General features: G+C 44.3%; 1 protein-coding gene across 3 annotated transcripts in view; it reads left to right on the top strand.

Moving 5' to 3' along the window:
- Window positions 1–25,916, top strand: part of LOC146347837 (complement factor H-related protein 2-like) — a 43,033-nt gene that overhangs the window by 765 nt on the left and 16,352 nt on the right. For 2 of the 3 annotated variants that reach the window (XM_084851483.1, XM_084851485.1), the window contains exons 2-7: window positions 2,009–2,179; window positions 3,517–3,705; window positions 9,849–10,031; window positions 13,816–13,995; window positions 21,061–21,096; window positions 23,835–24,032. In XM_084851483.1, coding sequence (XP_084707609.1) covers window positions 2,009–2,179; window positions 3,517–3,705; window positions 9,849–10,031; window positions 13,816–13,995; window positions 21,061–21,096; window positions 23,835–24,032 — 957 coding nt within the window. The remainder of the gene's footprint in view (window positions 1–2,008; window positions 2,180–3,516; window positions 3,706–9,848; window positions 10,032–13,815; window positions 13,996–21,060; window positions 21,097–23,834; window positions 24,033–25,916) is intronic. The other variant, XM_084851484.1, reaches the window with a different exon arrangement.

The following is a 25,916-nucleotide window of genomic DNA, read 5'->3' as shown; positions in this document are numbered from 1 at the left end:
TATCCTATGCTATTGCTAGTTCCAGGTTCACCAGTACCTTGGAGCTCGATGGCTGTCAGTGGCAGTCCTAAATCCCAGATTTGTCTGTTCGCTGCCTGGAATAGATACATGGAGTCTATGCAACTAATGCTGTCATACAATTGAAGCCCCCTTTCTTTGGAACTCCTTGCCCCTGGAGGTCTGGCAGGCACCAACAGTGTGTTGCCCGTGGTGCCTCCCGAAAACAGCAGTTTTCAAAAACAGCTCCCGAATGCACCAGGGAGCATTCCTTAACCGACCAGCCATGATTTTTATTGGCATTCTGTTTTTTAAAAGAATAGTTTTAATATGGTCTTTTAATTCTTTTTAAAAATTTTACTGTTTTACCTCTTAAGTTCACTGTTCCAGGATCTGTTTTAGATATGGAGTGATATACAAACGTAAATAAATAAAATAAATCAATTTAAATAAATGGCAGGACTTTTTACTAAGTGGCCAATGACACAAACTAACAATGTTATGCAGAGCTACTCTGCCCTTACTTTGGTCCTTACATACAGCTTACATTTGGCTAAGTTTGCATATAGTTATATGACATGTTTCAGTAACCTATAAACTCCAAAGTTAAACCCTTCATGAGCCATAAGCTGAAAAAGTACTTAAAAGTTAAGTCTGTCCCCTTGCCCCCTTTCTCTTTTGCTCATTCTGCAGTATGGGGATATATTGACTTATTGAATGGGATTTTTATTTCAGGATTACAAAACTAACCAAAAACTTTTACAGAAGGAATAAGGAGGAATGATTTAGCTGTGGCTTTGAGCAGGAGGGTTGGACTAGAAGACCTTCAAGGTGCCTTTCAATTCTGTCATTCTATGTGGATGGTATTGGTTGCCAGCTGGGTACTTGTTACATGGAATGGTAGCTTCAGTTGCATGATAGCTTCAGTCACATAGACTCCATATGTCCATTCCAGCAAACAGACACTTCTGTGTTGTAGGTCCACCACTGACAGCCATCCAACTCCAACATAGAGTTGAAGTTCGAACTGATAACAGCATAGGATACCATACCCCATGCATATTGTCTAAATAACATGTCTGTTAAGGGTGTGGCTCTGAACAACCGTAATCTCCCAGCATTTTGGAGCTCACATAAGCATGGAAACCTCTTAACACAACTTGTTAAACCCCAAAGGGTTTTTTTAAAAAAAATTGAATTTGATAATGCTTTGAGAAGGCTTTGCCTAAGATGCTTGATGCCTGGGCTGTTTAGGGTAGGAGTCTTCAATCATAGTCACCTTCAAGAAGTCAGTACTATTTGGAAGACAGCATTTTAAACCCCAACATTGATTCTGAGGAGACTGTGTGTGAGAGAAAAGGAGATGGAGATTGGGAAGGTAGATTCTGAGGCAATGGTGAATAGGAAAGGCAGAGTCAGAAAAGAGAGGTCTTGAGTATGCATGAACCTAGGTTTTCACACGTGTGCACACACACACAGATGCTGGGAGGGATAGTGGGTTTATAATTGGAGGCACTACTAAGACCTGGGTTTGTAGATATAGAGTAGTAGATGAGGGAGAAAGATGCTGACCCCAAACTAGCGTGTGATGCCTCTGTCCCACCAGGATGCCTGTAGGGGACTTACCGACACCAGGTCCTGTAGTGGTGTAGATTTCTGATGTGCTTGTGGGTGTGTCTGTGAAATGGGGATGCAGGGTGGGATTCAGCACAGCTGTGCTCCTCCGTCTTGCCACCCACACTCCATGGATGGAACATGTCTGGCAGAGTGGCTCACTCACCAGAGCCTTTCTGCAGCATGTGGATGCACTCCTGCAGGGGTGTTTTCAGTGGAGGCAGCAGAGCTGTCCTTCTGGTGGCACTGGGAGCTTTCCGCTTCATTCCACTGCCCATCAGCCTCATTCCAAACCCTTCAGCCAATGAACCTGTGAGATTAGGATTGCACCCCTAGCTGGTGCTGTGCTTCTGTGAAAAGGAGGGAGAGATTGTTTTGATGCTGAACGTAATTGCAGTGTGTGAAGAACCGCCGGACCTTGAATTTGGGGAGATTGTAAGTGATGAGAAGGCCGAGTATCTGGAAAGGGACAGAGTGCAGTACAGGTGCAACCCTGGATACAGCTTGGAAGGGTCTGATTGGCTAATATGCAAAGGACAGAAGTGGACGTCTCTGCCAAAGTGTTTAGGTAAGAAGTTATATTCTGTTTATTATGAGTACTACAAACTTAAAGTCAGAATGTGGAGTGCCCAACATGACCTCTGAGAAGTTGTTTGCATGCAAAATTGTCCATGCGTGCAGATTTCATACACTATGAGCACAATCCTATGGATTGTTCTCTCACTAAGATGGAGGCCTCTGACTTCAGAGTCCCATGTCTATCCAACACCCTGCTAGCAAGAGCCAGGCAGGCGGGAGGGGAATAGAGGCTTTTACAGGCCTCCTATTCCTCCGATTTTGTCATTTTCAGCTAGATGGGCCTCTGAGTCTGCCCAGCTGAATCTGCCCAGCTTCTGGTGGATGGATCCATGTCTGTCTCCTCCTCATCCACTGGCACCCCCCCGCCCCGTTCTCTTCCAAGGTCACTACTGGGACCTCAGAAGAGGAGTTGCTGTGGAGCTTTCCATGTCAGTTGAGGGGGTGGGACTTCTGCTCAGATTTTCATCTCCCAAGGTCATTGGAGGAAACCTGTAGTGTCCTGTGGCCCCTGGGACATCCTCCTCAGGACCACAGGATTGCTCTGTATATGTATTTGTGTTAATGGATTTGTAGAACTGGCCATTTTGGTACTTGGGAAACTCTCAGTGAATCTGGACAAGTCACATCTTTTGATAACTTTGGGCATCCCAGAGGCCATGATATTGTTTGGCCCTCCCCCTGCATGGGCAGATATAGGCTTGATACAATCCTATGATGTTTCATCTCTACAATGTTACCCTGTCCTTTCTAGTTAGCTATTTTTCTGTTGACTCAGTAGTTTGAGGTCAGTTCCAGTCAACATTAGACTTTGCCCGTGCTGCAGCAACTTCGTATCTCTCAGAAGCTGAAATAATGGCTTTGATATAGAGTTCAGTGGAGGATGCTAGTTGGCTAGTAGAAACTGCTCTTCAAATAACCCCTTTTAAGGTACCTATTAATTTCTCATGAAAATGTAGCACCTGTCCTCATCTTGATATCTCCTCAGTTCAACCCCCTCTGGATATGAAACTTTGGTTTAAATACATGCTCCTCAAGAACTTGTAGCTCATAAATAGTGTTTGGTTTTTGAGAAGAGAAGTAGAGGATTTTAAATAAATTTTGTCTGACGTTTTTGATTTAATTTTTTTCTTTCAGTGCAATTCTGGAGAACCTATGGCAAAAAAGACAGGCACACTTCCTTCAGGGAAGATGACATATTGCCTAGTTAGCTGAGTTAGTTACAGTTGCTGTTCATTAGCTAACAAGAGATATGAAAGATTCTCCCAAAGCAGTAAATGTGACAATCCATTGATTATTCCTGCCATGTGGTTTCCCCCTTTATTTTAGCACCCTGTGTTACTGCAAAACAGCAGCTAAAAGCAAACAAACTGCTTTTGTCTGGTGGCCGAAGACGTCCCAACATCACCCAACATAATCAAACACTGCAATTCCTGTGCAGGGAAGGATATATGCTCATAGCTCCTTCAGTCAGGAAGTGTGTTGATGGACATATGGATTTGCCATTGTGTATCTCTGGTAAGCATGCTGTTAAAAATAGAAAAATTCCTCTAGGACTATTTCAGCACCACCGGGGTCTGTAACCACTTCACTATCCAGTCTGAAAGCTGGGGTTTCCTGGGCTCTCCTCCTCACTTGTTCACATTTGCTCTTAAAAGAGATTCCGTATGCCTGAGAAGTAGAACTGCTGTTAGGAGCTGAATATCATGTTTGTATTTGTTGGCTTCTCGATTAGTGCAACTAAGCCATAAGTGGCTGCTTCCAGTTTCAAATATTCCATGGCGGGGAGAGAGAAAATCAGGCCCACTGATCTAGGCTCTAGATGTATAACAAGTGAAGGACCTCTAGTGTCCCATAGTCCAGAGGTGCAGCACCTCTTTCCTGCAGGCTGGATCCAGTCCACTAGGCCTCTCCATCTAGTTTGCTCCCTCTCCCACCAGGCCATGCCCCCTCTCAGACACACCATGTACCAATTTTCCACAGTGATCTGGTGAGGGAAGAACATTGGTCCTGTTCCCACTAGCAATTTACTCCATGCTGGCTGTGTGTTGAGGTCATCAGAGATTAGGCATGGCAGAGAATTCCACCATGGATCTTGGTGAGGCCAAATGCCAGGGCATTCGGCCTCCCGAAATCCATGGCGGAATGAAGCCCCCGCCCCCCCAACCCACGAAAGCCATGTAAAACGGAGCACTTACCTGCTGCCGTCCGTGCTGACTTGCGAATGGCAGCTGCAATGCGGCCGCCATTTGCTTCCTCATCATAGCCGTGATAGGCTACGTAAATACTTACGAAGCCTATCATGGCTAACCCAGGGACGACTTTTGCCAAGGGGCGCCTTTAATGTAGCCAAAAACCCCCCTAGCATACACAAATGGTGGCGGCTACGGAGGCCGCCATTTGCGTTCCCCATTTTTAGCCGTTTTAGACTACGTAAATATTTATGTAGGCTATTTAGGGATGGGGGAGAATTTCTCCCTGAAACGTTGGGGGGTCGAGTGCCAACGCATTCGGCCCCCTGAAATCGGCGGTGAAATTCTCCGCCCCCTGCCCCCCCACCCCCGCCTCGGGATGGGACTTACCTTTTACGAATGTCCCTCCCGGCAGCAAATAGCAAATAAGGGCTATTTGCGTTGCCCTTATTTTCGCCGTAGTCTACGTAAATCTTTACGTAGACTACAGGGACCAAATAAGGAACGCAAATGGCAGCTCCCTATGGGGGCCGCCATTTGCGTACGCACTTTTTTTTTTTCAAAGTCACCCGTGATAGGCTACGTGATGATTAACGTAGCCTATCATGGCTGACTTTGCAAATCTAGCCGTGATAGGCTACGTGAATCGTTACGTAGCCTATCACGGGGGTGGTTTTTTTTTTTTTTCATGGCTGGGTAGATGGGGCGCTTCTACCCGGCCTGACTTTCGCCGGCGAGGGATGGGGTGCCTCCCGCCCGGCCCGAATTTCGGCCGGGCAAGGCGAGAAGCCTCCCCCCCTCGCATGAACTTCGGGGGGAGAAGCGAAGCGCCTCCCCCCCACCACGAAAAAAGCTGCGGGACAAGGTAAGTCCCTTTCGTACATCCCTAAGGCTATTACGGCAAAAAAAAGGGGGAATGCAAATAGCGTAGTGGGCGCTATTTGTGTTCCTTTCTTTTTTGCCGTAATAGCCTACGTAAATATTTATGTAGGCTAAAACGGGGGGGGGGGGAAGGAACGCAAATGGCTCCCACTACGCTATTTGCGTTCCCCCTTTTTTTTTTTGCCGTAATAGCCTATGTAAATATTTACGTAGGCTAAAATGGCTAAAAATAGGGAACGCAAATGGCGGCCACCGTAGCCACCGCCATTTGCGTACGCTTTTTTTTTTTGCTTGCCATGATAGGCTACGTAAATACTTACGTAGCCTATCATGGCCTCCGCAGGAATGCAAAAGGCATCCCTGCTTTAGCTGTGATAGGCTACATAAGTATTTACATAGCCTATCACGGCTATGATGAGGAAGCGAATGGCGGCCGCAGTGTAAGTCAGCGCGGACGGCAGCAGGTAAGTGCTCCATTTTGCGCGCCTTTCATGGGTTGGGGGGGCAGGGGCTTTGTTCCGCCACAGATTTTGGGGGGCTGAATGCCAGTGCATTCGGCCCCCCGAGTCACTGAGATCCGTGGCGGAATTCTCCGCCATGCCTACTCGCAATAGCTGATGCTCTCTGGGCAGTTCACAACAATTAAAACCATAAAATACAATATAAAAGTTTAAAAGTACAATATAAAAATAACCAAACAGAAGCTAGCTGCAATGCAAAAAATTTAAATGCAATACCATATAAAAACAAACTGAAACATTAAAAAGCAAGGAAGAATAAAAAAGTCTTCATCTGACACCAAAATGAGCACAATGTAGATGCCAGGCAAACCTTTCTGGGAAGCTCATTCCATAACTGGGTAGGGATGTCTGAGAATTCTGTGACGGATCTCGGTGAGGCCGAATGCCAGTGCATTCGGCCCCCCGAAAACCGTCACGGAACGAAGCCCCCGCCCCCCAAACCACAAAAGGCGCACGGGATGAAGTCCCTGCTGCCCTCACCCCACGAAAGGTGCGTGAAACAGAGCACTTACCTGCTCATGTCCACGCTGCTTTGCGAATGGTGGCTGTCCTGCGGCCGCCATTCGCCTCTTCCTCTTCAGTTGTGATAGGCTACATAAATACTTACGTAGCCTATCACGGCTAATGCAGGGACACCATTTGCGTCCCTGCAGAGGCTGTGATAGGCTACATAAGTATTTATGTAGCCTATCACAGTGGGGGGAGGGGGAAACTGCAGCGTATGCAAATGGCAGTGGCTACCGCCATTTGCGTACACTGGGGTTTTCCCCCTGCCATGATAGGCTACGTAAATATTTACGTAGCCTATCACGGCTGACTGCAGGGCTGTCCAGCAGCCGGATGTCTGGCTGCGGGCGGCCAGCCAGGATTCCGGGGGGAGGGATGGAGCGCCTCCCCCCATTGCAGAGCCCGGCGGAGCAAGGTAAGCGGGGTTTCGTACACCCCTATAACTGGGGTGCCACAGCATCAAACACCCTCTTCTTGGTAGCCACCCACCTCCCTTCCTTTGGCAAGAGCTCATGGAGAATGACTGCTGAAGCTGATCTTAGTGTCTGGGCAAGTGTATATGGGAGGAGATGATCCTTCAGGCAGTCTGGCCCCAAACCGTTTAGGGCTTTGAATGTTAGTACCAACACTTTGAATTGGGCCAGATAGATTGGCAGCCAGTGCAGCTGGAAGAGTACTGGTATAATATGATCACATTTGCCAGTCCCTGTTAATGGTCACACTGCCCTATTTTGGACCAGCTGAAGTTTCCAGACTGTTTTCAAAGGTAGCCCCATGTATAACACATTGCAGTAATCCAAACAAAAGGCTATTAGAGCATTGATAACTGTAGCTAGGCTATTTCTGCCCCAGTAAGGATGTAGTTGGTATATCAGCCTAAGCTGATAAATGGTGGCCCATGCCACTGAGTCCACCTGTGCCAGGGGTTCTGGTTCCAAGAGTAGTCCCAAACTGCATGAGTCTTTCTGCACCTGCATTCCAACAGTCTTCCATCTTGCTTCATTGCCTTCAGCCCAGGTGTATACCAAGGTCCTGCTCCTGCCTGGACTCTGTTCAGAGGAAGAAGGCACTTGAGGGTGATCAGGTCAACTGCCTTACTTACTCATCTCTGCTTTCCACAGAGTAACCATGGCTTTGACAGGACTGCCAGCCATACCAGCAGGAAAACCCCACAGAGCCCTCTGGAATCCATCACAATCCATTAGCCTCTGAGGGCAGATCATTTTAATAGGCCCCCCACCCTTGAGAGGGAAAAGGTTGCCAAGAGACTAAAGTTCAATAGGAAGTGATCCAACCATGACAAAGGGTTAGATGTTAATTGCCCCACTTTCAGATCATCATCATTCTGTCCAGTTGAGAAAACCAGATCAAGAGTAGGGATGTGCGAAAGTCACTTACCTTTTCGAAGGGGGTGATTCGCGGTGAGAGGGAGGCGCTCCGCACCTCCCCCCAAAATCCTAACCCAGCCAGCTCCACTCCGCGGCAACTCTGCGGAGCCGCTGGCCAGGTGCATTTGCAGGCGTGTGGAGCCTGTGGATGCAAATGGTGGCAGCTATGGTGGCCGCCATTTGCGTTCCTGTTTTTTTTGCCATGATAGGCTACGTAAATATTTATGTTGCCTATGACGGCAAAAAAACAGGGGTGCAAATGGCGGCCACCATAGCCGCCGCCATTTGTGTTCCCTTTTTTTGCTGTGACAGGCTACGTAAATATTTACGTAGCCTATCACGGCCTCTGCAGGGACGCAATTGATGTCCCTGCATTAGCAGTGATAGGCTACGTAAGTATTTATGTAGCCTACCATGGCAAAGATGGGGAAGCGAATGGCGTCTGCAGATGCGGCCGCCATTCGCAAAGCTGCACGAACAGCACCAGATAAGTGCTCCGTTTCGCGCGCCTTTCGCGGGGTGGGGGTGGGGCAGGGGGCTTCGTTCCGCCATGTATTTCAGGGTGCCGAATGCACTGGCATTCGGCCTCACTGAGATCCATGGTGGAATTCTCTGACATCCCTAATCAAGAGTGTGTTGGGGTAGCAACATGCTGGGACAGCCCCATGATTATCATAGCGGCCATGAAGTCCTGAGCCACCCCGGATCTGATGGCCTCAGCATGGAAATTGAAATCTCGCAGCATAATCAACACCAAGTCCAAGACCACCTCCATCAGCTCAGGCAATGGACTGATGGGTAGCGAGGTGGATAGTACACCAGTAGAATCCCTAATCTGTCCCGGGTACCCAGTGTAAGATATAAACACTCAGGATTGGCCCTTGAATGGACAAGAAGCCTAACAAGGGAAATAGAATCATTGTAGACCACAGCAACACCCCCGACCCTTAAGTCAGTGTTGGTACTGTTCTGAATACCCAGGAGGGCAAAGCTGGGAATGCCTAATCCCTACCAGTTACCACACCGAGGTGGCCCTCCTATCCACAATGAAATCATGAATGAGAGCGATTTTGTTTTGGACTGACCTGGCTTTCAACAGCAGCAGTAGCACCAGACCTGAGAGCAAGCTGGTAAGGCAGTCAGAAACCATCTGGTTGGGGGAAGGACCAGAAGAGGGATAGGCATGAGGTGTCTAACCCCCCTTGTCCTCTGCTGGCCTGTTAATCCCGCAGTGTCATACCTTCCCCTATCCAGGACCATGCTTATGGGGGCACACCCATTCCTCCCCAGGCTATCCATTGAATTTCTCAGGCACATGTTAAAAATTCAGTTTTAAAAAAATTATTATGGCCACCACAAGGGCATAATCTTAAAAAAAACCCCAAAACCCCAAAACCAAAACCACCTACCAACTACATCAGGTGTGTGTTCATAGGCAGAAGCCAAGCCCTCACCTTGGCTACTGTCCCCTGACCCCAAAACTCAGCTCTTACCAAAGTTGGGACTGAAAGCTAACACACACACCCCTCGGGCACTCCTTGCTCTCACCCAGGAGAGCCCACAATGAGCAGCTCACATCAATCACTCTACGGGGGTTGTGCATTCAGTGAGGCTGGCAGAGTGACAGCTCCTTTGCAGCAGGGGACCAGACACAGTGAACAGCAGCTCCTTCAGTTTGCTACTCCATCTTGTATTCTGCTTCCCGCTCACAGCCGCAGGATAAGGGCACTTGTGCTCTTGCCCTTCAGCTCATGCCTTTGTTGAGGCTGAAGCTTTATATTACCTGGATGGGAACGGGATGAAAAGGAAGCCAGCCATCAGGAGACTCAGCCTGCAGCTAGCTTCAGCAGCTAATTTATGTAGAAGTTGAGAACCATGCATATATAATAATATGATAATGGCAGCCAAAGTGGTCACTATCTAACAAAAAGTCACATTAGAGCCTGCTTCAGCTATATAAAGCTGTTTATGGGCTTACCTGGTCCAAGGTGGCCTAGTTATAAAGATGTAAGGATGAAGCTGTCCCATGTTCAGCTCTGACCCATGACCATTATGCCACACTGCTGTCACAGGACACATGAGAAACTTCAATCTGGAAATGTTTATGTAGGATACCAAAGCTTTGATGATAAGGCCAAAGTAGCCATTCTTATTCTTTTCTTATTTACCAGAAAGAGGCAAAAACTGTAGCCATCCGCCCACTATTCAGAATGGAGATATTATTACCTTACCTCAAAAGCAGTACACATCTGGTTCTTCAGTAGAATTCAAATGCCGAAGATATTATGCCATGGAAGGACATAACCACTCTTTTTGTGACAATGGGACCTGGACAAAAGTGCCTGTTTGCTTAGGTAAGGCCAAAGGTAGTGGTTACAAAATTTGAGAAGTTTTAAATACGGTTTGGACAACTGCATGGCTTTCTTTTGATTGTAACTTGTATTAACTTTGCACAGAGCAGTTCTCTTTTATATGTGATTTATTTTGGGGTAGGTTCACGTCACTTTTCTTCCCTGCTACAGCATCATGCTGAAGCTTGTGAGACAGGGGGTGAATTCCCACTTCAAGATTTCATTCATTTGATTTATTATATTTGTATACCACCCCATAGCGAAAGCTCTCTAATAATTTGCCTCTGATTCATGACCTTTAGTTGTGTAAACTAGCCACTTCAAATACTTGACAAGCACTATATGCATGCTAAATATTAGTATGCCCTGTGCAAGTTAGATTTCTGGATCTAACAACTCTAAAAATTATATTTGTTTTATACCACCTTTAGGACATCCCCCAAAGAATCCTGGAAACTGCAGTTTGCTGAGAAACTGTGAATCTTCTGGGTTTTTGTTTTTTACTGCATCAATTTTAATTTCAACATCACTGAAATAATGCACAGAACACTGAACATATCAGTCAAATGGATTTCTTAATATATTTTGTACACTCCAGTTTTATACGTTTATTCCCAAACATATAGTATTTACAATAAAGCTGGAAAAGCACAGAGGTTTGAAAATATTTTTAATGTATAGACGTTTAATAATATGTTCTCCTTCTCAATGGAAAAGAGCAACGATAGTAGTCTGCACCCTTTTAACATTTTAACTTAACATTACCAGCATAACAACACCGAAAGAATTTTAAAATAGTAACAAAGTCACAAACAAATAAATACCCCTTGAAGTAGGCACATTAGCAACATTGCTAAACAAGTTCTAAGTGAAAAGATAAACAGTGATTTCTGCACTTTTAACTGTGGCTGTTCATGATACAGTATTGTTAAAATGAGAGCCTTTCCCATTGACTGTCAACAACTGAATGGGTCCAAACTCTAGAAATGTCTGTAGTGCAAACTCCACCGATATCAATTACATACTTAAATTTAAACCAATAAGTTCCCATGACTGATGTGTTCAACCTTTCATATTATTTCATTTATCCAATAAGGCGATGTGGTGAATCTGGATATTCATTGCCTTGGCAAACTTGTTTTCTTTCTCATTACAGAGCCCTGTGTTTTCTCCTTGGAAACTCCCTTACACCTCTGTTTTCTGGCTGAAATGGAAGGCCAGAACATAGAGGTGAAAGGGAGTTTGGATGAAAGTGGGTCTATGTACCTTGTTGTTGTTGTTCAGTCGTTCAGTCATGTCCGACTCTTCGTGACCCCATGGACCATAGCACGCCAGGCCTTCCTGTCCTGCGCTCTCTCCCGGAGCGTGCTCAAGTTCATATTCATTGCATCCGTGATGCTATCTAGCCATCTCATCCTCTGCCGTCCCCTTCTCCTTTTGCCTTCAGTCTTTCCCAGCATCAGGGTCTTTTCCAGGGAGTTTTCTCTTCGCATTAGGTGGCCAAAATATTGGAGCTTCAGCTTCATTATCTGTCCTTCCAATGAGCACTCAGGGTTGATTTCCTTTAGGATGGACAGATTTGACCTCCTTTTTTTAATGTTGAGTTTCAAACCAGCTTTTGCACTCTCCTCTTTCACCCTCAACAAGAGGCTCTTTAGATCCTCTTCGCTTTCTGCCATTAGGGTGGTATCGTCTGCATATCGGAGGTTGTTGATAATTCTCCCAGCAATCTTAATTCTGACCTCTGATTCATCCAACCGGGCATTTCTCATGATGTACTCTGCATATAAGTTAAATAAGCAGGGTGACAATATGCAGCCTTGTCGTACTCCTTTCCCAATTTTGAACCAATCACCGTGGCAATTCTGTTGAGCTCACCTGTAAATCAGGATATGCCCTTGCAACAAATCTTTCTCAACCTGCTTTTGTAGTCCAGTGTGATGGAAAACCAATTGTGTGTATCCTGAATGCAGAGGTAACTCAAGATGGTGTGATGCTTTCCTCTACCCCAATACAGAAAGAGCTCCCAAGGTGGCTTACAACAATAAAATACATAGAAGCAATTAAAAGATTAAAAGTGATAAAAATATAAATCAATAAAAACAACAATAAGAGACAACAATAAAACCAACAGTGATGTTAATAGCAGCAACAGCAACAATAGCAGTCATATCAATAGAAGGCCAAGGTAAAATAATATGCTTTCAAGGCCTTCTTAAAAATTTGGAATGATGGAGCATGGCGGACCTCCAGTGGCAGCATGTTCCAAAGGCGTGGGGCCACTGCAAAGAAGGCCCTCTCATGTCTGGTCACCAACCTGACTGCTTTCATGGGTGGGCAGATGAGAAGGGCCTCTCTTTCTGACCCTAAAGTGCAGGCAGGCCAATATGGGTGTAGGTGGTCCTTCAAGTAACTTGGTCCCAAACCATTTAAGGCTTTAAAGGTCAAAACCACTAAACCAGCACTTTGAATTGGGCTCGGCAATGTGCCAGTAGCTATGGCAGCTGGTGCAGTATAGGTGTTATATGATCAAATTGAATCACCCCCACCAATACTTGGGCGGCTGCATCCTGCACAAGCTGGAGTTTCTGAACTGTCTTCAAAGGCAGCCCCATGTATAGCCAATTACAGTAGTCCATCCTAGACATGACTAGCATATGGATAACTGAGGCAAGGTCCATCCTCTCCAGATAGGGCTGCAGTTGGCGTACCAGCCTAAGCTGGTAAAAAGCACTCCTGGATACTGCAGCCACCTGGGCTTCCCCAGTTAGCTCAGAGTCCAGGAGGACTCCCAAACTGCGCACTTGGACTTTCAGGGGGAGTGCAACCCCATTTAAGACCAGTTGCAAACTTCCATCCAAAGTAGTTGGTTTCCCAGCTGACAGTACCTCCATCTTGTCTGGATTAAGTTTCAGCTTGTTCACCCTCATCCATCCCAAAACAGCCTCCAGTCATGGGTTCAAGAGCTTCACAGCCTCCTTGGGATGTGGAGATGGAAATGAGAGGTAGAGCTGAGTATCATCTGCATACGGATGACATTTTAGCCCAGACCTCCTGATGACTTCCCCCCAGCAGTTTCATGTTGATGTTAAAAAGCATGGGGGACAAGATAGAACCTTGCGGCACCCCACAGGCTAATGGCCATGGGATTGAACCAAAGTCCCTCAGCACCCCCTTCTGAGACTGCTCTTCCAGAAATGACCAGAACCACTTTAAAACTGTGCCTCCCAAGCCTAGTCGAGATAAATGATGCAGAAGGATACCATGGTCGATGGTATCGAAAGCCTCTAAGAGATCCAGAAGAAACAACAAGGTTGCACACTCCCCCTGTCCATTCCCCGGCATAAGTCATCAACCAGGGCAACCAGGGCTGTCTCTGTCCCATAACCAGAACTGAAACCTGATTGGAATGGATCTAAATAATCAGTTTCTTCCAAAACTGATTGGAGTTTCTTTGCCACCATCACGGCCACAGAATAAGATTGCAAGTGGATCCCTACCTGTGTTTGATCGTATTCGTTCTGAGTCTTCTGCCATTTGTGCTCTAATCGTCGACACAGTCATTTCCTTCCATCCTCCTGCCTCTTCTGAAATTTAGATCATACAGTGTGTGTGTGTGTGTGTGTGTGTGTATTAGTCTGTAAAGTCCCCTGAACTCTTAAGGTGCTGTGTAAATAGAAGTATTTTTTTAATTGTCTGCCATGAAGAAAGGAGGCAACACCCATAATCTGAGTGGATTTTATCACCAGTTCTTCTATCTGAGTCACATTTCTCTCTTTCTTTCTAGAAATTGCATGTAACCCACCAAGAGTGACAAATGGTACTTTCAGTCCTCAAAGAAATGTGTACCAAGGCGGAGATATAATTCGAATGGAGTGTGACAGTGGATTCCATTTTCAAGCAGATGATAGGCAAAGGATAGCTGAATGCACAAGGAATGGATGGTCACCTCCACCAGTGTGTAGCAGTAAGTGCAATATTGGGGTTATACATGGCTGTTCCCAACACTCCATGCAAAGGTTGTTTGATTTTTTAGAGATGGTCTGCATCAGTTGTTGCTGCCTCTGGGAGAACTCTCCCCATGACTCAAATCCTGAGGAATCACAGCACATCTGCCCCAGAGCATTGGAATAGAATCTGTGACGTGGCCTGAGGTACCTACTCAGTTCAGACAAGACACGCTGATCAGGAATGTTTGACAGTCCTTATTGCTCACTGAGTGCAAGTCAGTGTAGGACAGCACAGCCAGAACACACCTAATTTCACCTGTAGTGTCAGCTTGCGGGGGAAGGTTAATAGTGATAGGAAAACAATTTCCAGGGTATCTCCTCTGCCGTGATCTTTTCATGTGAGGAATATCTAATATGCTCCCAAGGACCTGCAAGCTTCTTCTATTAAACGTCTCTCCATTGGTCTGCAGCCTCCCTGTCTGCCTGTGCTTTCTGATATGAAAAAGGCCCATTTATTTGTTTTATTGATTTGATTTGTACTCTGCGTTTCTACCAAGAAAAATGGAACTCAAGGTGGCCGTGGGAGGAGTTGCCTCATGATGAGTTACCCACTGAGCTTTAATTGAGGCATGAGAGGCTGGGGAGGCTGCAGACTGCCAGAGGTGATTGTACGATTAAGACAGTGAGCCCAATAACATTGCACTCCACCCATGACAACACCAGTTCTGCCTTTACAGGCCTTCAAGTGGCCCTTGAAGGGTTACCAGAACCAGTGTGGTGTACTGGTTAAAGAGATGGACTGGGACTGGGGAGAACAGGATTCACTCCCTCCACTTGGCCATGAAGCTCACTGGGTGACTTTGGGCCAGTCACTAACCCTCTGTCTAACCTACCTCACAGGGCTGGTTGGAGGATAAAATGGAGACCTTGGCCTATAATTGGGCTTGTTTCTTCGCTGCCATTGTGTAGCTGGTGATAGCTAGTTTTAATTTTTAAATTCTGATACTATATTGTCATTATTGTTTTATCATTTTATTGTGTTTTTATGGTTTATTTTCTACCCGACCTTGCATGTATTTCCCATAAAAGTTGTGTTCTCCAGTATTATTTGCTGCCTGCCCCCACATCTCCCTTTTTAAGGTGAAATATTCAATGTTTGACATGTAATTTTGTTTAGTATTTTGGTTGAGAAATCCTGGTATATATACAGTAATTAATTTGAACGTTACTCTCATTTTTAAATCTTCTCAGAAAATTCATTTGGAGACCCAACCAAACTCATCCATGTTTATTCTATCATATGAAACACCTGTATTAATTCTGCAGCAGAATCAATTAGAAATGCTGTCTGGGCTTTGCCACTTGTTTATATATTTGAAACACTGTTAGGATGGAGAGCAATCTGTCAGGATGTCAAGGCAGTGTACAATAAATCGTATCACAAAATAATAAAACAGCAAGTATTTTTTTTTAATAAAACAATAAAAAAACAAGACAGCAGTCCTGATCAGTTAAAACCTTCACAACAAATTAAAATGCCTGGGCAAATAAGAATATTTTTGCCTGGTACTGAAAGGATTGCAACAGAGGTGCTAAGTGGGATTTTTAAGGCTGGGTATTCCAAAGCCGGGGCAATACAGCTGACAGAGCCTTTTCGTTTGTTATACATGAGATAACCTCTGATAAAGGAGGCACCTGGGGAAAGACCTCAGTAGAAGATATTGAAGCATTGGAGGATTGACGATCCCAAGTTGTTTATGGCTTCACAGATAAATACAAGCACCCTGAATTTGGTGTGGAAGCGATTAAACAGCCAATTAAGTTCTTTCAGAGTTGGAGAAGTATGAATGAATCTGGCCATATCAGTCAATGTTCTGGCAGCCATATTCTGGACCAGGTGAAGCTTCTGAGTCATTTCAAGAGCAGCCCCACCTGTAATGAAGCTTGCTGTGATCTAGGGATTATGAATTGTGTAAAATCCATTTGGTGTGCATTTCACAGTTTGTCAGGTACCTTTCATTCTGTTGTGAACTTATCAATGAAATCAGGTTCTTTTTTGGATTTCCAGATTTGTGCAAATTTGCAGTTCAAAAACGTGCAGATCCCCCCAAAATGTGCAGTTCCCCCCCCCCCCCCGTGCACATTTCACATTTCAACCTATGGGGGGGGGAATTTGCATTTACAGCCAGTTTTTTTTTAAGTCATTTTTTTAATTACTAAATTTGTGCAAAATTCTGGAAGGTTAGAAAAACAGTCCACAAACCTGTGGAATCCACTTGACAGGGGAAAAGCTGGTCCACTGTGGAATCCACTGGTTGGATTCATAAAAATCCGAACTTATTTGGTTCCATTGCAGATTTCTCTGATATCTCTACTGTAATTCAACTAGGAGGTTACCAGAACATAGTTCACCATGTACGCCTTGGCCATCTTGAGAGGGCTTCTGCCCTGAATGGTGGCCAAGAAATATTTTAAATAAATAACAAATAAATAGTCAGTGCCTGATGTGTGCCACTGACTATGACATGCCCAAGAGGTCAATGGATTGATACTTCTAGCTGTGAAAGTTCATTGTATAGTTTGATAGGGCAGCAATCCTGATGCCAGTCACTTTTGAAAGAGCAGTGCAACAGCTGGATTGAAAAGCACATGGGATATGGGTATGGATGGGGACAACACCTGTTTGCATTTTAATGCAAAATTACCTAATTTCACAGTTTTCTGACAGTACAAGAACTACAACTCCCTTATCCTTCAAAATTTGCACTTCATTGTGTTTTGCAATGGCGTTTTCCAATAAAAATGCATACAAAAGGTATATATTAGAGAAAAGTGCATACACAACTGTATTTAGTACTAGAAATAATATTAAATGCATTATATTAGGAAAATTGCTTAGAAAATGGGGATATTAGACCAAATTCCATACAGAAATCCATGTATTAGGAGAAATATGCACCTGTATGAGGGTCAAGAAGCAACAGTAAGAACGAGACATGGAACAACTGATTGGTTCAAAATTGGGAAAGGAGTACAACAAAGCTGTATATTGTCACCCTGCTTATTTAACTTATATGCAGAGTACATCATGAGAAACGCCAGGTTGGATGAATCACAGGTCAGAATTAAGATTGCCGGGAGAATTATCAACAGCCTCAGATATGCAGACGATACCACCCTAATGGCAGAAAGCAAAGAGGATCTAAAGAACCTCTTGTTGAGGGTGAAAGAAGAGAGTGCAAAAGCTGGTTTAAAACTCAACATTAAAAAAAAAAACTAAGATCATGGCACCTGGCCCCATCACTTCCTGGCATATAGAAGGGGAAGAAATGAAAGCAGTGACAGATTTTACTTTCTTGGGTTCCAAGATCACGGCAGACGGTGACTGTAGCCATGAAATTAAAAGACACTTGCTCCTTGGGAGGAAAGCTATGGCAAACCTAGACAGCATAGTAAGAAGCAGAGAATCACCTTGCTGACAAAGATTCATATAATCAAAGCTATGGTTTTCCCAGTAGCAACGTATGGTGTGAGAGCTGGACTATAAGGAAGGCTGAGCACCGAAGAATTGATGCTTTTGAACTGTGGTGCTGGAGAAGACTCTTACGAGTCCCCTGGACTGCAAGGAGGTCAGATCAGTCAATCCTAAAGGAAATCAACCCTGACTGCTCTTTGGAAGGACAGATACTGAAGCTGAAACTCAAATATTTTGGCCACCTTATGCAAAGAGAAAACTCACAGGAAAAGACCCTGATGCTGGGAAAGATTGAAGGCAAAAGGAGAAGGGGATGGCAGAGGATGAGATGGCTAGATAGCATCACCAATGAACTGAATATGAACTTGAGCACACTCCGGGAGAGAGCGGAGGACAGGAAGGCCTGGCGTGCTATGGTCCATGGGGTCATGAAGAGTCGGACATGACTTAATGACTGAACAACAAGAAATGCACAAAAATGCATGTGGATTTTCATGCAAAGTTTATTTTTAAATCTCAAAATTCAGAATTTTAAGAATGGAAAAATTATCAAAGTTCAGGATAAATGGAAGAATGAAAAAATGAAAAACTGAGAGAACCTGAAATTGACAGATTCATCCATACCTAGATATTGGATACCTTTGCTCTGTTCCTTTCTGGAAGTGTGTTGCCTCAGAATAGCGATTTTTTTTAGCAAATTATGTGCATATACCCTAACACTATGATAATAATTGAAACTAAAAAAAATACCCCATGACCAGATGTAGAAGTAGTCCATATGGGTTTTCATAACAATGACTAAGAATTTGCTGTCCCTCCATCCTCATGTCCACCTGCAAGTGTGACATGCCATCTCCTGCCGACCTTTCCTGCCATGGATTATCCATCTGTGAGCTTTGGGCATGCTAGTAGTAATCTTGAACACTTGGTGTTTCTCCTAATCCCCTGCCCACCAGCGAGTGTCTTTGGTGTGCCGCTTCCTGCCGACCCTACCAGCCAGGAATTATCCATTGTGCTTTGGCAAATAGTAGCACTGCACATTTTGGGCATCCTTTTAAATTTCTTTGCGGATTCCTAAAAGTAAAAAGACATATACAATAGGTGATACACCGATAAAGCCAGTCATGTTAGATGCCTGCAGAGAAGCTTTTTGAGATGAAGCAATAAACAAAATTGCTAAAATCCCATTCTGAAATGATATAGTTACGCCTTGTATTGAAAACATGTCTTGTGATATTGAAGCTCAACATATTGCCCAACTGAAAAGCCAAAGTTGTTTGAGTTTCAAATTGATGAATCAACAGATACTTTAAACAGTGTGATTTTAACAAGATTTGTTCAATATCTCAGTGAGGGTAAAGTGCTGGAGGATGTGTTTATGGTTCACAAAATGCCTTCAGAAACAACTGGTGCAGAGAGATTTTGCCTTATTGATGAATATTTCTCAAGGAATGACTTGGTGTTTGTACTGATGGTGCTGCTGCAATTTCAGACGTATACTCTGGGGTTGCTGCAAAAATTCGCAAACTTGCAAATTATGATTTGCAAATTACATACTGTATGATGCATTATGAAATGCTTGCAAGCGAACAGATGATTCCAGAACTGTCTAATGTGTTGTCTGTATAAAAGTAGTAAATTTTATTAAAGCCAATGCAACTTCAATGCATTGAAGTTTCAATGAGCTGAAACTTCAAAGTATTTTGTGAAGACATGGGTGCTCAGCACAGTATGCTGTTGCTGCATACTGACATGTGATGGCAAGCTGCTATCCAGAGTCCTCATTCTGAGAGAAGAAATTAAGTATTTCTTGGTTAAAAAGAAATGTAAGCTAACAGGATTGTTGGATAATATTGAATGGATCTCAAAACTAGCATACATGGCAAATATATCTGGGCTCCTAAATGAACTGAATTTGCAGGTGCAAGGTCCATTACCTTCATCCTTCCACCTTGCATCTAAGATAGAATCTCTCAAAAGTAAGTGAGCTGTTTAGAAGAAAAGGGTTGATGAGGGAATAATATTTGATATGTTTCATTGCTTTTCAGATGTAACAGGGAACACCAAATGTGATGATCCTTGTATTGCAAAGATAATTTCAGATCATTTGGATAAGCTTCAGGCCAAATGTAGTGAATATTTTCTGTCTGCAGACAATCCATGAATAGGATATTTGTGAGTGATGGATTCATTCACTGACATTAGAAATCAATGAAGCAAATAAGCTGTCTCTTACAATCTCAGAGAAGGACAATCTTATTGAATTATCCAGTGATCCAACATTAAAAGAATTATCTAAGAGTCAGCCTTTAGATATTTTCTGGCTTAAATTGAAGACAGAATATGAAGTACTTAGTGAATAAGTTCTCTAAACACTGTTACCCTTTTCATCAACTTACCTGTGTGAGCATACCTTTTCTTCCATGACAACTCTAAAACTGAAAGAAAGAAACTGTTTTCATCTTGAAGCACCTCTTCAAGTTGATCTTTCAAACATTACCCAAGAATTGAGATGCTAGTCAGTGAAATACAACCGCAGGCTTCTGACTAATAAGGTTGAATTATCGTATCTTCCCAACAATAACTAGTGCAATTTTTTACGTCCTGAATACTTACAGTTAAAGATAAATATAATAACACAATGCCTGTAAACATATAAATGTTGGAGAGAGCAATCCTATGGCCCGCTAGACACTGTCTAGCAGGCCATGGGATATACTCATTTCTGGGAACCAACCTTGGAGCCCGCGCTCCGAGGTCAGTTCCTGGAAAACTGACTGCCCCTCTTGCCTGCCTTGCCTTGGAGGCAGCGCAGAGAAACTCCATCCTCCGTGCTCACAAGAGGAGCGTGGAGCAACTGCAAAGGGGTAGGGCTGGGGGGCATTCCAGGGTTGGGAGAGCGGAGCTGTGCGTATGACACATCCAATGTGCCATACACGCGGCTTCCTCTCCTGGTTGGCCCCCCCGCTGCTAGATAGCTGAAAATGTCTGTCTGGTGAAAAACAGCAAGGCAGGAGACACATGGAGGGAACGATCCCCCTGTGCCTCTCCTGCCTTGCTTTGAATAGGTGGTCGCCTCCGAGGTCAGAGGTGATCGCCCATCTAGTTAGGATTGCGCCATAAATGTCCTTTTTTTCCTATCATGGTGGGACTCAGGTTCTGAGTGATTCTTGGGATGTAAGACACAAAAAGTTGAGAATGAATGAGCTAAGGAAAGCAAACTATCACTGCAGTCCTAAGCACTTATGGGAATGTCCCACTGGAACTTACTTCTGGGTAAACCCACTTAGGGTTGTGATACAGTAGACTCATCCTATGATCTGTTCGACAGAGGAAACATGATGTGTTTAGGTACCTGTGTACACTCCCATCCTCTGTGCATACATTTGTAAAAAAACAGATATCACAAAAGCACCTGTAAGTCCCTAGCTCTCATCCATCCCCCACCCCACAGAGTAAACTGACTCTGTAGTGGCTGCTGCTGGAACTTCCTACCAATTGAAGAAGAGGGTGGGTGGGAAGCTATTACACCTGAAACGTTATGGAAGCGTTCCTTCTACTGTTTGATTTTATTCACTAAAAACACGCTGTATCACCTGTTTTCCAGGTTTAAGTTGTGGAAACCCCCCTGCAATTGAAAATGGTGAGGTCATAAACAGTGTGTTGAGAAGGTATCTTCCTGGTGAAAGTGTGAGGTATCATTGCCATTAAGGTTTTGTCATTACTGGATTAAATTCTGCAACATGCATAAATATGACGTGGTCCCTACCACCATTTTGCAGAGGTAATAAAATGTCCTTCCATTTGAAGATGCAGGGCAGGGGAATGCATAAGCTGTGGGCCACATGTGGCCCCTCCCAGATGATCTTGTGCCCCCCAGATGATTCTGTGGCCCCCACTGGGGTGATTCTGTTCAGAATCAGTGGTGATTCTGGGGTCACCACTGTGCTGCTGAATTTGTGGCTGAAATTCAGCAGCAGGAAAAAAGGCTGGTTTTCCTTTAAAACAAGCTGTGTACTGCCCACACACCTTATTATGGAGAGAAAATTGGCATTTCTTCCCGCACTGCCACCGTGCTGTGGAATTTTGTCAGCAAAATTGGTGGCGTAGCAGTTGCGATTCCAGGGAGGGTGCAGCCCCCCCCCCATTTCTGGGGGTGGAAATTGGTCCCTGGGCCAGCAGAAGTTGCCCACCCATGATGTAGGGGCTGATTGTAGTTCCAATGGAGAGCTTTACATGTGGCTTTCTCAAATTTATGCCATTGAAACTATGCAGAAAAGCATGGGGCATGGAACTCCAGTGAGTTTATATGAATGTTGACAAGCCAGAGACCTGTGGAACATCACACATTCTCTATACTGCCTCAGGAGGTCATCTCAAATTGTCCTGCCAACCCTCAGAGTCTTCAAACATTCTTGCTCTTTTAGCAATGGTGGTCATTTAAATTGGGGCACAATATTCCATGTCTTGCATATTCAGACATAGCACTGATTCTCAATGGTCCTGGACAACACTGGGGTCCTTGGAAACTTTTCTGGGGTTCCTGCATGAAAAGCTCAGTCAAGCCAGACAAGCTTCCATACAAAAGAGCTTGATCAATGTCCACCTTCACCGACCTTCCCCAGTAACACATGTAGCAGGAGAGCCTATGGGGTATTATGGGGTGCACTGTCAATTTATATGAGGCAATGGCCAAATCCAATGAGTTATAGTTGATGCACTGCCTAAACTGACCCTGTGTCCTTTGTGACATAGTAGAGTGCATCGTAGGCAAGTTGATGTGGAAGGATTCCCTGAAAGTGGAATGTGTGAAAGCACTGAACTAAGACCTGCCCAAATCCAGGCATTTCCCCAGGGATCGCCCATGACAGGCATGTTAGATAACCAAACTACTGACCACAATGTGCAGCCTATTCTGAAACACTCTGGTTGCTGGCTCCTCCCTCTTTCTGAACCCTTCCTTTCTGCCCTCTTGTCTCTCACTTTCAAAAATAAATGCTCTGTATTAATGGGGAGATTTGTCTAGTGTTTTCATAGGGAAATCCCTGCAGAGATATAGTGGAAAGCTCCCCAACCCTCCAGTGTTTATATGCTATAAGTGTAAATAAAAGTTCCTCCTGGGGCAACAGTGAGTTGCGAGTGCCATCCACGCTTAACTGCGGAAGGACCGCTGAATGAGACCTGCCAAAAAGCATGGTCAGAACCTCCACCTGGCAAGGTTTGTTGCATGTTCTGCTTGGGTAACCAGTCTCGAGCGTATTCTGGAAAAATACGAGTTCACTGTCTGCTGAACAGAAATGGGGAGAATGGGCATCCTTGAGATGGGGGGAATGGGCAACCCTAGCAGGGACCCTGGGAGTTGGATTCCCATCATCCCTTCTTAGCAGAAAAGACCAAAGACCAGTTCCCCAAGGAGCTGGAGTGCCTCTGGTGCAGCTGCCTCCTGCTTCTTTTGTCCCCCGAACACTCACACATCCATGAGTATTTTGCACTTACTCACTTGGAGTGCATGAAGAACATCAATCATTTGCATGTGCACACTTGACTTGGAGCATGTGCAAAAGATCAAGGCCCTTTCAGGGTGAATAATAGGCTATATTCCTAAACTATTGTGTGAGGCTCCTTCAATATACTTCCTCTGGCGTGGGCTGGTCCATGAAGTCACGAAGAGTCGGAAGCGACTGACCGAATAAACAACAACAACCAAATCACTCATTTGCACACAAATAGGGTAGCTGGACATGGCTAGTTTCCTTAACTACCAGGAGATGACTGGCAATGATAATCTCCACCACTACCAGCAATGATCCTACCCTAATGATTCATAATCAGGTTGTAGGCTCAATCCACACAAGGACGGTGGGTCAACAGGAATATAAAAAGTATCAACATTCACATTTGCTAAATGTATTTCCCTGTGTCCTTTAGTCCCACCTCTGGTTTTCTACTGCCACCACTATGGCATTGCAAAGCAAGTTGTCATTGTGTGATAATGAAATATGGAAGAAGGGAAGAGGAGGAGCCAGTCAAGAGACCATTTGGGCCCCGTTTTCCTAATTTCTGCTACCCAGGGCACAGGGCAGTTTGTCATGATTTCTTTTGTCCTTCCTCCTTTTCCCAAAGCCCAGAGGAAATGGAAGCAGAACCAGTGGGAATGCCCTGAGGGGGTTTCCACCCCAGACATCTATCTCTTTCTATAGAAATCAAGGGGACAAACCCAGATCATATTCCTCCATGGCTAAGCTTGGGTTAACAATGCAGCCTCAATGAAACAAGCACAGCTGCAAGAAGGATTAACAAAAAAATAGCTGATAAGTGGAATATCTTGAAAATAATAATAATTGTGGTTTGAATTTCTGTCTCTCATTTTTTCCAAATCAGTGGGCTGTGACTATCCCCATATAGAAAATGGAATATTAGATGATTATTATGAACAGAGGAGAATCAGTGACATTCCAATAATACATGGACAAACAGTTGACTTCAGATGTAACCCTGGTTTTCTGACAATACATAGTGATTCAAAGCAACGAGTTCAGTGTACCAGATGGGGTTGGAATCCAGAACCGAAATGCTTCAGTAAGTAAATGTTTTCTTTGCATTCTCTCTTCTTATCAGGAATAGAAATTATCATGCCTAAAGTAAATGTGTCTCTGCTGTGCAGTTTTAACCCAGTTTTGTGGAAAGAGAGAAGCAAAAAAGGAGTAAAAACAGAAGTACTGATGTGGCCCTTTTTAAGGGCTGCTGCTCAACATTCCATCTCCAGTTGTAAACTTAAAATTATTATTTTTGTAAAGAATGAATGAGACAAATGCATATTTCAAAATATGTATTGTAAGGAGCCTTAGAGAGTCAGGATTGGTTGCTGCTCATTGTCAGATAGTATTCAATCATCTAAAAACTTGCCCATTTAAGACCAGAGTTAGAGCTATTAGTGTTGGTTCAAGCTCCACAAAGCCAGGACATTGGAAGCAAAGGCTGGTTCCTTAATGGACATGACCTGTGATCAGTGATTATGTTATGCAATGTCACAAATTATGTTTGCTTCCATCCTACCCTCCATGCATGCAAACTTTTCCTTGATCTTTTAGGCCCAAATGCCTAGGGGGAGGATGGAATACCTCTTAAAAATCTATTAAATAGATTGTTTTTAGAACTTGCTTTGACATTTTTCACTACTAGCAACACACCATCAATCGCAATGGTGCTTGGAAACACAGGAACAAGAACCACAGCCCAAGTCATTAGCAGAAGTACCACTTTCCCCTCTTCAGAGGACATTCTGTCCCCCATCTCCCACTGTTTAACCCATCCTGCTGGCTGCTGGTCTAAACAACAAACAGGCATGGGTCAGCTGAGAGGAGCATTCCTCTAGTATTACAGTAAAGTTCAGAGTCTTCATAAGGCACTACAGGAGCAGAAGTACATGGACATCTTTTCTGGTCCCAGGCACTCGATCCTTCCCATCTGGATTTAGGCCTGAAAGAACAAGAAAAAGTGTGGGTGCATGGAGGGAAGTTGTGAGCAAACACAGTTTCTGACCTTGCACAATATCATTTCTGATGATGGGACACATCTGTGAAAACATCAGCCTTAGCTTCCTGGCTTTGTGGAGCTCAAGTCAACATGGCACTCTGGCCTTAAACCAGCAGGCTTTTTGAGCATTGAATAAAGGGCAGTCTTTAGAAAATAAAAATACAGTGAAAAGGTGATGGGATAGAAATGGGTGTTAAATCTGCAGGAGAGAGGACATTAATTAAAAGGGGGATGTTTTCCTCAAACCCCATCCCTTGCTGAAAGGATGCATAAGGGGGTTGTGGTTTCACACTGTGTAGCCCCACTCCCATCGCCAGACTCATGCTTGCCAACTGCATTTTCAGCAGCTGTGTGAAGGGGCCCTGCAAACGTGATATCCGCACTGAAAAACAAACTATTTTTTTCATAAATCAGGTTTAAAAGATGTTGATAGGAGATTGTAATATACTGTATGCTGTATTTTAAATGAATTTGATCTCTGGCAACTGTAAAGACAGAATATGTAAGTAAAAGATTGGTTGTTGTGTTTCGACTGAGCAATTAATGAAATGTTAATATATTGTTCCTTTGTCATTGAAATATCTTTAAATAAAGAAGGTGTTTTTTTTTCACATAATGGGACCAAAAGGAAACAAATACAAGAGGTGTATTCCAGTCCTATGCAAAACATAGATGAAGTCAAGGTCAAATCAGAGTAGATAAATTGAGGTCCCATTACAGGCCAAGGGTGCAAAGTATACACAAGTAGCAACCATTGTAGGAGTTGTCTTGATCCCAATGTGCAAACTCTTGTTTACCTCCATATACCCAGGGATGTACGAAAGTGACTTACCTTTCGCGGATTATGTTGATGGTGGGGGGGGGGAGGCATTCCGTTCCTCCCACCGGAATCCTCGAATGGCCGGCTGTGCTCTGCGGCAGCCCCAC

This window comes from Heloderma suspectum, chromosome 4 (genome assembly GCF_057233095.1).
Source record: "Heloderma suspectum isolate Gila_16-S chromosome 4, 16-S_ref, whole genome shotgun sequence".
Taxonomy (NCBI): domain Eukaryota; kingdom Metazoa; phylum Chordata; class Lepidosauria; order Squamata; family Helodermatidae; genus Heloderma; species Heloderma suspectum.
Note: the sequence above shows the minus strand (reverse complement) of the source record. Positions and strands in the feature narration are given on the sequence as shown.